The sequence below is a fragment of the Otolemur garnettii genome, unplaced genomic scaffold (genome assembly GCF_000181295.1).
Source record: "Otolemur garnettii isolate 467f Iridium unplaced genomic scaffold, OtoGar3 scaffold00329, whole genome shotgun sequence".
Taxonomy (NCBI): Eukaryota; Metazoa; Chordata; class Mammalia; order Primates; family Galagidae; genus Otolemur; species Otolemur garnettii.
The window spans coordinates 41,585-54,809 of NW_003852724.1; the positions used below are offsets into that span (position 1 = coordinate 41,585).

The 13,225-nt window shown below is 35.6% G+C and overlaps 1 protein-coding gene across 1 annotated transcript; it reads left to right on the forward strand.

Annotated features, from left to right (window-relative positions):
* Nucleotides 1–715: 715 nt before the first annotated feature.
* LOC111722719 (C-type lectin domain family 9 member A-like) lies at nucleotides 716–8,061 on the forward strand. Its single transcript, XM_023509061.1, has 6 exons — nucleotides 716–785; nucleotides 1,962–2,057; nucleotides 4,713–4,826; nucleotides 5,470–5,621; nucleotides 7,418–7,524; nucleotides 7,932–8,061. The coding sequence occupies exons 1-6, from the start codon at nucleotides 716–718 to the stop codon at nucleotides 8,059–8,061; spliced, it is 669 nt and encodes a 222-aa protein (XP_023364829.1).
* The last annotated feature ends 5,164 nt before the right edge of the window (nucleotides 8,062–13,225 follow it).

Below are 13,225 nucleotides of genomic sequence, written 5' to 3' on the forward strand. Positions count from 1 at the left end.
TTTTGTTCCTAGGTGTAGGGCATTTATTTCTAACATACTGGAGGAGGCAGCAACAGCCACTTAGAAAGTTATGGGAAGCTAATTGTTCTAAAGAAAATACTAATAATAATACTGATGGCAGGCTCAGCGCCTGTAGCTCAGCCGCTAGGGCACCGGCCATGTACACCGGAGCTGGGCCCAGGCCTGCCAAAACAACAGTGACAAATATGACCAAAAAAAAAAAAAAAAAAAGGTTGATGACAAATAGAAAAAAAAAAAAAAAGCAGAAACCATGAAAGAAAAAAATGGATAATAATCAATTATATAACATTATCTATATTTACAATACAACTGAGTTATAAAATTTTTTGTTATTTTCTGGATTGGGCAATTTTTCAGTGACATGTTTCTTAGATCACACATTTCTATCATTTTTAGTGGAAGTAAATAACATATTTAATGAACTCCAAGTACTACTTGAAAAGATAATAGTCAAGGACCTACACAAAGATGTTGAGAACTGGCATTATTAGAATAGTAAAATATTAATAGAAAAATCTCACTGAGAATAAAACTTCAAATGAAAAATTTCATTTGAATGCATCAGTAGTTGAATAGCGTGGAATACTGACCTCAATGATATACAGAGAACTCAGAGAAGCTAAAACATGAAAACGTTTTTTTAATAAACTGCTCATTTGTGTCTTCCAGAATTTTACCTCAAAAGTTTTTAGATATGACTGAAAACTGTCTAACATATATAGAATTAAATCCACTTCATGCCATGAGGCAGATGCCAAAGAACAGTAAGTACTTTTCTCTCTCCTGTCCTTACTCAATGAGTCCTGAGGTCATTTTCTGCTGTCTGTTTAACAATTTCCCTAAAGAGTTTCATTCTAATTTAACATATATGCTATGTGTAACTTATTCCTAAAATTTTGTTATCTGAAAGAAAATGTACCTAATAAACTTTACATTGTAAGAAGAAAATAATTGTATAGATTTCATTTATTAGGAAAGAATTGCATTATCTCTCTTACATATATTAATAGCTTACATGTTTTTGGAGAAATAGTGTGAATATGAAGCAGTATTTAAATCTCTATTTTAATCTCCAGAGAAAAAAGAGCAGGAAGAGCAGCATATATACTCAAAAGTGAAATCAAAGCCTTCAAACGCCCATCTTAGAAGATCTGAATTATCCAAAAATAAAGGTAAAGTTATATAGGGTCAGACCTTCACCATCCTCCAGTGTCTCGGCCTGTGCGCATGTGATTAAAGTAACAAGACAGAAACCACTCTCTTGCATCACTGAGTTAGCTTTCCCAGTTTTGTAAGTTTGTTTAAACTATTCTGAAAAATTTTTAGTGAAAATTTGTAATGAAAAAGATATGTGGAAAACCAAATATCCAAGCTTAGATGTTCCAGAGAATGAGTGTGGTTTGGTTGCTACATACATACATTCATTACTGATCAAGTCAAATAGGAAAATTATTTCTTTTCCATTTATTTAGAAACAGTTGTGATCTCATGTTACTATGGACTCATTCTGTGCAATTTCTAGAAATTTATATTTGATTAGCACTTAGTCTGTGATTAGAATTTCTTCTGCGCATAACCATAGCTATTCCTATTAATGAAGAACAGTAGTGAAACACCAATGAGAAAACCGAGTGTTTACACAAGTATGACAGCATACGATATTTATAGAGTAATGACTATCTTCTGATGAGGAGTCAAGAAAAGTAATATATTGGATATTCTGGTAACAGAATAGGAGCACAGCCCAGGGATCAGTTCAGTGTTATTTCAACCGGCCAGTATCTCTTTCCATCTATGATGTTTGAAGACATTGAAGAATCAGGGTCATAAATTTATGAGAACATCTCCCTCTAATCCCTGCCAGCAATTCCCATTTGGCCCATCTGTTCCCCTCAGCCTCTTTCTCTCTCTCTCTCTCTCTCTCTCTCTCTCTCTCTCAGGGTCGTCAGTTCCATTTGCCTGGCGTCTCACTGTAGTGATTCTTGGTGTCTCCTGTTTCTGCCTCCTTTTAACAACTGGAATCTTGGGATACATGGGTAAGTTACTGCATGTACATTTGTGGTATAAACCACATTTCTCCTCCTTAAGGAATTATTGTTTTCACTACTTTTTTCCTACTAGGTGCACAGCTCTGATCTCCATTTTTACCTAGGCAACCTTCCCACCTTCACCACTAATGCAATCACTTGCCCATTCATGAAGTTCCTCAAAAGTACCCAGTGTCTCTTAGTTATAAGGCACAGGTCATATGCAGGCATTTAGCAGAAAAAACAATACTGAAGGTTTTATTCATGGTAGATCATGCTGTGTACACATTAATTTTCTCCTTCCTTGACAGTTTCTTTGAAAAATCCTGTTGGTTGTCACTCCATACTGCCATTCTGCTACCCAAATTCATCTTTAAATTTTTTATTCTCATGAACAACTGATATAAGGCAATAATGCCAGTACCGTCTAGTATTACAATTAATTTATTTATCCTAATTCCTAAAGACATTCAAAATCTTAAACTACCAAGGGAATTTTTCAAATGTATCTCTGATTGTGTCATTCAAATGGCCAGAAGCCACGCTATTCATTCTATACTGAATTGGGTGAATATATTCACAATATATTCATTCTATACTGAATAATGTCCAAACTCTTTTACTTATATTTGACTCATGCATTATACTTTTATTCAAATAATTCTAAGATTCACTCAATATATTCAACTGGATTCAAATAATTCTAAATCACTTGCTTTCCCTCACATGTTTTCTAAGTTTCCCTGTCCTAACACGTTTCTTTGTGTGGTTCCTTCACCTGGACAGTCTTCCTCATGCACATCTTTCTGTGGAAATCATACGGATCCCTTAAGACACATCTTATAGGACATTGAGGACTTCTCTAAGTTTTCTAACTCTCTATTTAGATTACAGTACTCTTTTTAAAATTCCATCTTTGGCTACTGGGAACTCTTTTCCTTGATGCCTATATCCCTTTGACACATCCTATCATTTGAAGCATACCCCTCTGTTCTGAAACTTCCATAAGCTTCCGTGAGCACAGGAACACATCTTGTGTATTTTCTACCCGTCTTAGAATCAACCATTCTCGCAACCATTCTCAACATTCTCCATGTTCCTTTTATTGGTGAATGGAATCATGCAAGATTTGATCACTAGCTGCAATTTTTCTTTTTGAAAGAAAAAATTCAATATAATCATGAAAGAGGATAAAGAACTCACATTATTTACTTTAAGCCCTACTATAATGTCATAATAGTCAAATATTGTGGCATTGTTAAAAAAAGACACTCAAATAGAATAAAGAATATAGACATTAATACGTACATAAATTGTCAATTTATTTTTGACAAAAATCTTACTATATTTCCATAGAAGAATATTGTTTTCAAAAAGTGGTACTAAAATAATTAGATATCTATCTATATGTAAAGAGGAAAAAAAGGGCTCAGCTCTTACCTTGCACCATATACAAATGAACTTGATATGGAATATACAATTCAGTGTAAAGTTAAAACTTCAGGAAGAAAATATAAGATAAAATTTATCAGCCTTCAGATAATTAAAGTTCTCTTGGGAGACCCAAATAAAAACTCCTCTATGTGGAGAGTCATGGTGGATTTATAGATACAACATAATTCCAATGGAAGAAGTCTGGGGTCATGTAACAGACTTCATAATGATTGAGGGAATTAAATGATTTAGCAGTATATTAACACTTGGTATGTCTCAAGTGTACTGGTATGAAAAATAAAAATGTGCAGACTACTACATGCCTTATCTGAAATTCAGACAGTGTTCATATAACATTTGGGGCATGAAAATGGAAACTTGGTTTTTTGTTTTTGTAGAGACAGAGTCTCACTTGATCGCACTTGGTAGAGTGAAATGATGTCACACAGCTCACAGTAACCTCCAACTCCTAGGCTTAGGCGATTCTCTTGCTTCAGCCTCCCAAGTAACTGGGACTACAGACACCCACCACAAGGTTTGACTATTTGTTGCAATTTGGCTGGGCCAAGTTTGAACATACCACCTTTGGTATATGGGGTTGGCGCCCTACCCGCTGAGCCACAGGTGCTGCCTGAAAACTTGGTTTTCATTTCAAGCCTTTACAACGTTCCCCACCCCAAATTCCTTATTCACACCATATCTTCTGGATATAGTAACTTTGGACTGTCCTAATATGTCATGTCTTTCCCCATTTCTCTAATTTTGAAAATTGGCTCCAACAATCTGAAGTTCTATAATCTTCCCTCTTCATTTTTCTACTTCTTTCCTCTTATGAGCCAAAAGCAAATTTAGATCATCCCTAATTCTGTGAAGTGTTCCTGAAGCTAATTCTAGTCAGTCAACTCTTCTAAGAACCAATGCCAATGTGCGATTCCCTCTTTTATGGCGCTCATAATATATACTAATTACATATTCTCCATAGTATGACACGTGGGCTACTTGAAGACAAAAGCTTTGCATGTTTACATTACTCTGTCATCAAGGTCTAGTAAGATGTCTTGTCATTAATGTCTTTTCATGGGGGGGGTAAATCATATGCAAAGAAGCCTAAAACAACAGAAATAAAAATGGTCCTCATTCCTAAAAATTAAATGACATATTAAAGTTAAAATTGTGCCCTTCATTCATTCCTATGTTATATTTTCCCCAAGCTAACAATGTAGGGTAAAGTTTTCCAGGTTTGTCGGGCTGCCCAATCACAGGATGCATTTTTGAAAAATGTAACAACAGTTCCTGATTCCAAACTGGAAAACACGGCTTTCTCAGAGACACCACACACCTCAGGTATGCAAGTGTGTTTTCAATGCAGAGACAAACATAACTCCCTCTGGTTCCCCTCAACCTCCCAATATCCTACCCAAACTGGGCTTCCTTATCCAATGAACTGCTTGTGCAGTCCAGTTTTCATTCTCATTTTGTTGAAGAAGTCACTAATTCCCAGAGGTTAGAACTTTCTGCATGCAACATAATTGTATTCTTTTACTTTATGGTTGCCCTAAGTAATAATTGTGCTCCCAGAAAAAACCCTAAAATTCACACATCCTATTCTCAAATCATTACTATACCCTAGTGTGGGTATGTACACCAGGGACATTATAAGTAGAGAGCTGCTCTGTACTCAGGGTTTACTCCGTAGCTGTTTCTCACTAGGAAGTCCTTCAGGCAGAAGTTGTATGGGAAAACACTAACTTCGTTAGAGAGGTTTCCTAGAAAATTTTAACAATATCATGCATAGACTTGGAGAAATATAAATTATGTGATGATTTCCACAGAACAGGGCTCTTTCAAAAGCCACAAATGAAGTCCATCATCTCACAAAATAAATGTTTATTAGAAGGACTGGGAAGGACACCTCCATCTCTCAGCCTCAGAGCTCCTCCCAGGACTCATACTCAGGGGTCTCTGGGGAACTTATTTTGTTTTCTAGGAAGTGAGTGCAACACATGTAAAAATAAGTGGTCGTGTTGTGGAGAGGACTGCTATTATTTTTCATATGATTTGAAGAATTTTAATGACAGTCAGAATTTCTGCAAGCAGATGGGCGCTACACTTCTTAAGATAGAAGATGAAAAAGAGCTGGTGATGTATTTAAAATTAAAGATCAATTAGTCTACTGTATATTAACTTTGGACTCAGACTAGTTTCCTTTGTAAAGTGAACTAAATACTGCATAGTCTTATAATTGTGTCTTGTTTGGAATTATAGAATTAAAGTACACAAGGTATTTATCATTATTCTTGCACAAAAAATGTATTTTAACATTTCAGGCTAAATGTTATCTTTTGCTATCCTCTCAAAAATCAGTTCATACACACTAAGGATCCCTCGACTCTCTGTGCCTTTCCAATCATCCATGTACTTGGCCTTCAACAACTCAGAAATAGCTGTAAAAACAGGAACTAAAAATACATCAAGAAAACAAAGGAAAAGTTGAGAACAAAAGGAAGATACTGGTAGTTTTAATTAACTTCCTTTTTTCTGCATTAAAATTGCAACTGTTGTTCATGGCATGAAGAAACATGTTTTAGAAAACAAGAGAATGGGCTAATATCAAAATGTGGCATATTGTAAAGTAGCCAGATAGGGGTACAAATGTGCAATTTATCTCTGCTTAACATAAATAACAACCGCATTTAGTCAGAATATTTACTGGAATCTCTTAGGTAAGAAATATAGAATTTATATAGACAGTAAGAGGATTTCAGAAACACTTCTGTAAGTATCTCCATACTGCCAAAAACTGGTAAGGAAACATTAAAGAAGTAAGAGGTGCTGACCCATGGAACTATTGGCTTTTCATGGAAGTGTCTTACCCTAACTTACTCATGGTCATCCTCTTTATAGACTTATACATGATCAGAAAAATGTTGTAAAAGGCATTGTATTTAATACGCCACTGATAATGTATCCTTTAACTTCTGACACCCTAAATTGGGGTCTGTGGAATAGAGAGGATATAAGATTAAGTTTGAGTCTACAATCCTCAACATTTTCTAAAGAGTATCATCATAGAGAAATAAAATCTTCTGTGAAAACCCTGAAATTGAATGTCAAATGTCTGTCTAAACTGATTGTATATTTGGGAGGCATAGATAGTCAAAGCTTTCATTGTGCTGTCAAAGCAGGAGGAATCAAAATTAAAATTAAAATCAAAAATAAAAACACAATAGAGAAACTAGGGTTCACAAACACAAACTTCATTTTAACTCCTTTTTTCACCTTACTTGTGTGAATAGATCAACTACAGCATCAGTTTCCTCATTTGGAAAAAGTGGGGATCAGGCAGGAAAACTGGCTACTTGCACTTCCTAATATATTTGGGAAGAGCAAATGAGACAATGTGTGGAATAAGCTTTGTAAGATTCAAATTTAGATGAATGTTGCTTGTTTTTATACCTGTCAAGTAGTAATTATTCACCCAGCTTTGTAAAATGCTTCATCTGATGAAGAAAAAGTTATTTTCTCAGGATGCTCATTTCACAAGAAATAAACACAGCATTTGTAGAACCAAAATACAAAACAACATCGTTAGACATGCATAGCTGTCACACCTGGACCCTCACATTCAAACCAAACTGCTCAGACCTTATCTTTGAGCCACAAAAATAAGTTTCAAAGGAAAAGAAAGATTTCAGCCTGAGTTTAAATAAACATAGGTAAACTGAGTATCATTTTAGTCTTTTTTATAACTCACCATTTAATAAATGATCAATAACTGAGATGTCATTATTTTATAACTTAAAGAGAATCTGGAGGAAGTTGGTCTTAACACTTTTTGATATTCACATTAATTAAAGTTAACATTAACAAGATTATTACTTCATTTGAGAACATAAAAAAATTCTTACTCATAAATAATGCTCCATTTATCACAGAACTTCATTCAAAACCAAATATCTTCTGTCTGGTGGACTGGATTGTCCCGTACAGGAGTGAGCAGTTCCTGGACATGGGAGGATAACTCAGCACCCCTTCCCAAACTGTAAGTATCTGCCGTAGATAATAGCTAATAAGTTTTAGAATCACTGATGCCATTTTAAAGTCCTGAAGACAGAGGAAAGAAACATACATATACGTATTTATACATATGTACATATATACATATGCAGACACATAAATGTACATGCACATACACACCCTTATACACGCACATTGACACTTCCAAAGGACCGAAGCTCAACATGGAGAGAAATACACAAGGAAGGACAGGAGACTTCTCCATGTCAATTCTATGTCAATATTCCCTGTAAGGTACTCTGGGAATGCTTAGGGTGCCAAAAGGTAGTCCCTCTAAGAAAACAAAATTCACCACCTTAACTTGGCACTAATACCTCCTACTTCTGCATTAATAAATGTGTGTTTTACAGCTCGTAATTGCTTTTATTGTAGTTTCAGTGATTGGGATGAGTCAAAAAGTGGAAACTGTGGAAGTATAAGAAGAAGCAGCATGACTGTTTCTGACTGTTCCCGATACATGCGCTTTATCTGTGAGAAGAAAATTGTTTGTCTTGCTCCCTAATGGTGAAAACAACACCAACAACAGAAGACAGATATAATGATGTTTCCTTACACAAACTCAGAACTTGGAAGTTCTAGAGTCTTCATTCACAATCATGTACATTTTGGCCAGTAATTAACGAAATAGTAAGTGGTAATTAAAGGCATTATTCTTACACAATTTTGTATACATTCCTATTTCATATCTTACCTTTTTTGTGAGAGCTGCACCACACCTAATAGCCATGTCCTTGGCAGCAAGTCCAAATGTCAAGAGTCTTAGTTTCCCAAACAGTAAATGAACTTTCAGACTGTTTTCCAGAGGAGTTATACCAGTTTGCATTCCCACCAAAAGTACACGAAAATTCCATTTACTTGCATCCTTCCACATTTAATATTGTCAGCTTATAAAACTATTTTCATAAAATGTAGTACAATTTTGCTATGATTTTAATTTGAGTTTTCCTGCTGAATAATGATATGAAGCATCTTTTCATATATTATTTTGTCAACCATATCTACTAAGTAGGATATGATAGACACCCTTAGAGTCAAGGGAGCGGACACTGACTGGGAAGAACAGCAGGGCGCTGGGTGATGGGCACTTTGTAATCATCTCTTCAGTTGTGCATTTACGGGTTTTTTTGTACATTTCTCTTTGTACATTTTATGTCACAATTTCAAAAGGCTTAATGAAGGGAGAGAGAGCCTGCCCCAGATTCCTACTGCTTGGGCTCAGATACCAGTTTTCCAGCTTTTGTAACTTTAGGGAATTTACTTAATAGCTGTGGTCCTCAACCACTATATACTTCTAACTCTCTGTTTCCATCTTTTGTACTATTGCTATTATTGTCATTTAGTTTTATTTCTTTGTTATAAATTCCATAAAACAGTTTATTATTTTTCTTTAGGTACTTATCTTTAAATGCGATTAAAGTTTTTAATTTCTATTAATCATTTTTATCACTATGGAAAAAATCTTTATTTCACTGTGTAGGTTCCAATTTATCTTTATCTTTGGTAATATTTTTCTTCTGCCTGAAGAAACTTGCTTTGATATATGTGATTATAGGTCTGCAGGCCATCAATCCTCTCAGCTTTTCTTTGTTAGTTTTTGGACTTGCAATAAATCTGTAGAACATTTTAGAGAGAGTCAACATACTTATAATATTATGAAGTCTTTCTATCCATTAGTATACTCTCTCTAGCAATTAAAATCTTCAATATGTCTTGGCAAGTTTCATAATTTTCTGCAGTCATCAACTTTATCTTGTGTTAGCTACATTTACTCCTAGATATTTTAAACTTTTTCCTAATGTAAATGACTTATTCTACTAAGTCAATCGTTTATGAAAGTATAGTACTTATACAGACCTCTGAACAAGCTATTAATGTAAAACTCAATGAATTTTCATAAAGTGAACACACCATTGTGGGTTGAATTGTGTTTTCCAAATAAACGTTGAAATCCTCACCCCAGTACCTTGGAAAGAAGGTCTCTGCAGACAAGTTCAGGTTAAGAAGAAGGCATTACGATGGACCCTATACCTTGTAAGGGCTCATGTCCTGATAAAAAGAGACATATTTGGACAGAGACACAGAGCAAGAAGAGCATGTGATTACAGAGACATTGATTGGTGTGATGCCTTTGAATCCAGTCTGTCGCCCAGACTGGAGCGCAGGGACCCAAACACAGTTCACTCCAGCCTCCAACTCCTGAGCTTAACTGATCCTCCCTCCCACCCCAACCATTCCGAGTAACTGAGACTACAGAGGCTCTTATGTTCATCCCTTTCCTATTGATTTTTTTTGGGGGGGTGGGGGGGACAGTCTACATAAAAGAAATGCCAGAATAAGATATTCAGTTGCACAAACATGGTGAATGGTACATTTAACTGATACAAGATATCCCTCTATGGCAAAGATTTTATTGGCAAAATCAAACAGATTGTTGACCAACTGTGATGGTAAAAATATAAGGAAGAAGGCACTCTTGAACATTGCTTTGTGGACATGATTGGTAGGCAATTATTATATCTATCAAAATTAAAATGTGCATAATTTTGACACAGAAAATACAATGCTAGAGATTTATCATAGGGCTAATCTCTATGCCAAATGAAACTGAATAACATATTCATTACAAAAATTCTGGAACAAATCTAACCATCCATTGAAATAAAACTGGGTAAGTAAATTTTGGTATATCTATTTAGTGCAATGCTTGCAAATGCGTGTCAGAAGTGAGGCAACTTCTTATGTATTGATATGGAACAATCCACAAGATTGTTTACATTAGAAATAATAAAGTAAGGATATTAGTTATAGTTATATTTAGTGAAGCAAGTGTTATATGTATGTTTTTTACTTCCACTTCCACAGACTATACCCAGAATAATACCCGAGAAACTTGGTTTTATTTTCCCTCTGAGGAGGGGACTAGATGAATAGAAGACAACATGAAGGAGAAATTTTTTTTTTACAGTTCATGATTTTGTTCCTTTTGTATTTTGAACGTATAAATTTATTACTTACCTGTTCAAATAAATTTAAGAAATGATTAAGAAAAAATAAATGTAGGCTTGGCACCTGTAGCTCAGCGAGTAGGGTGCCAGCCACATACACCAAATCTGGAGGGTTCGAGCCTGGCCCAGTTCTGCTAAACAACAATGACAACTGCAACCAAAAAATAGCTGGGCGTTGTGGCAGACACCTGTAGTCCTAGGTACTCAGGAGGCTATGGCAAGAGAATGGCTTAAGCCCAAGAGTTTGAGGTTGCTGTGAGCTGTAATGCCACAGCACTCTACCGAGGGCAACATAATGAACCTCTGTCTCAAAAAAAAGAAAGAAAGAAATGGAAAAACTCACCGAGTTAAAATCAATTTTTTTCCTCTCATTTGTTGATTCTTGATATTTCCAAAAAATCAACTTATTTCATGGATTTACTCTTTATCCTTGCTTAGGAATGTTTTAGAGATAACAATCCCTCATAAATTACACAGAGTTGATGATATGAGCAAATATTTTTACGTTATTGTTGCCACTGTGGATTTTATTAATAGTCATTAACAATGAAAAGATTAAAGCTTCTTTTTTAGTAATTATGTGAGCAAGGTTTATAAAGATTTCTCTTTTCACAAATGTAATGAAAATGTTCAGTACAAACAGCACTATTCATATTTGCTGGCCTGACGAGTCCACAGTTTGCATCAGCTGTCCGATTTGGTTGGAAATCCCTGTATCAGAGAACATATTTATTTTAGGAGTTATTCCTTACACAAAATTCCATTATCACAATTTTAAAGCATGGATGTGTGGTTATTTCAGTAACAAAAACGTCTTATGACAAACATATAGCAGTTAAATGACAAAGTATTATTGTTTCTAAAATGAATAAATAGAATATTGCTAATAAATGCCTGACAGGAGAGAAGAGGTAGAAAGAGCCATGTAGGGTGGAATGTAGACATGAATTAGAAGAGTATATCTGGGAAATCCTTGTGAGACTTCTGAAACTTCTAGGAAGTCACTAACTACCATAAATTTATTATATGACACATTGTAACTAGATCTAAAAATATTTCCATAGTTCTACAGCTCAGTTAATGTGCAGAGAGTGTGAATTTCTGATGCTAACTTCACATTGGGCATACAAGGAGGTGGTTAGCATTTCAAACACGATTGTACACCACTTTCTCTCTAATCCTCATATCCTACACACCAAGTGAAGCCCTCCCCTTTTATGAACATGAACAATGAAAATAGGGAACATGAACTTTAAATTATAGGGCTAGAGTTCAATATATGGAAGGAAATCTTATGTGATTTTAATTTTTCCTACAAATAGGCATGAATTTGGTAAGTAATCATTTTAAATAACAAAGATTATTATTGGTCAGAAGTCAATAAATTCTTTAAATTCTGCCTATTATTTCAGTAATACTCTGTTCAGGCATATCATAATTTTAAACTACTCTTTCATAATTTTCCTCCAATCACTTTAATGGCTTTTTCCAAAAACATTTTCTGATTATCCTCATCATCCTCATTTGGGTGTGCAAGGGCTCCCGCCTTCAATTTCCTGCTGGTCACATCCCTCCTGGTTTTCCTTCACAGTATCAACACCATTGATGAACTCGCGCATAATAAACGTGCATCCCCAGAAAAGACCTCACATCTCAACTTCATAATCATGTACAAAATGCATATGTGACATTTTCATGTATTTTTCAATGTTTAACACATTTGTCAAACTTGTATCTAAAACTAAACTCTTGATATTCCCTGTCAGAGGCAATGGCAACATTTTTTCAATTGCTGGGTAAAAAACTTTGAAATCATCCCTGACTTCGACTTCACACATTTTTAAGTCCGGGATTTAGCAGCATTTCACCAGCACCAACCATATTAACCTTGACCAAACCACTAGTATCTCTCAGCTAGAGACAGACTCTTTAAACTGACTCCCTATACCTCCACTTAAAGTTCCTTTTAAGTCCCCTGCCACATCCACATACACTCTCAGGTCAACAGAGTATCCAGAGCGACTTCTTAAAATAGGAAGATTACTCTCATAAGCGTCTGCTCAGAACCCTCCAAGTTTATCATTATACTCACAAAAAGGCAAAGTTCTTACAATGGCCTCTGATTCCTACAAGCTTTCACTCTATTTTTTTTGTTTGTTTTTTTTTTGAGACAGAGTCTCAAGCTTGGCTCTGGGTAGAGTACAATGGAGTCACAGCTCACAGCAACCTCAAACTCTTGGGCTTAAGCGATTCTCTTGCCTCAGCCTCCCAAATAGCTGAGTGCCTGCCACAATGCCTGCCTATTTTTTTGTTCATTTTGGTTGTAGTTGTCCTTGTTGTTTGGCAGTCCCAGGCTGGGTTCGAATCACCAGCTCCAGTGTATGATGCCAAAGCCTTAGTGGCTGAGCTCCAGGTGCCAAGCCAAGCTTTCACTCTTGTGTCCTCTCTGACCTACATCTCTCCCCCTTCCTCACTGCTCCAGCATCATAGGCCCTCTTGCTATGTCCTCAAGTCTGTGTTTCCCTCTAGGATATTATTCCATGAGGCAACCCATATAGCTTATTTATTCATCTCCTTCAAGTCACTGTATAAATGTTATTCATTATCTCTCTATTTGAAACAGTTAAATCTCTTCCTCTCACCCTCATACAAAAACAGCTA

Bases quoted from the DNA above. Each gene is read 5' to 3' on its own strand.
- LOC111722719 (XM_023509061.1), top strand. From the start codon at position 716: ATGACTGAAAACTGTCTAACATATATAGAATTAAATCCACTTCATGCC. The intron at 2,058-4,712 runs GTAAGTTACTGC...TGTAGGGTAAAG, and splicing joins TGGAATCTTGGGATACATGG to TTTTCCAGGTTTGTCGGGCT. The intron at 5,622-7,417 runs GTGATGTATTTA...CATTTATCACAG, and splicing joins TAGAAGATGAAAAAGAGCTG to AACTTCATTCAAAACCAAAT.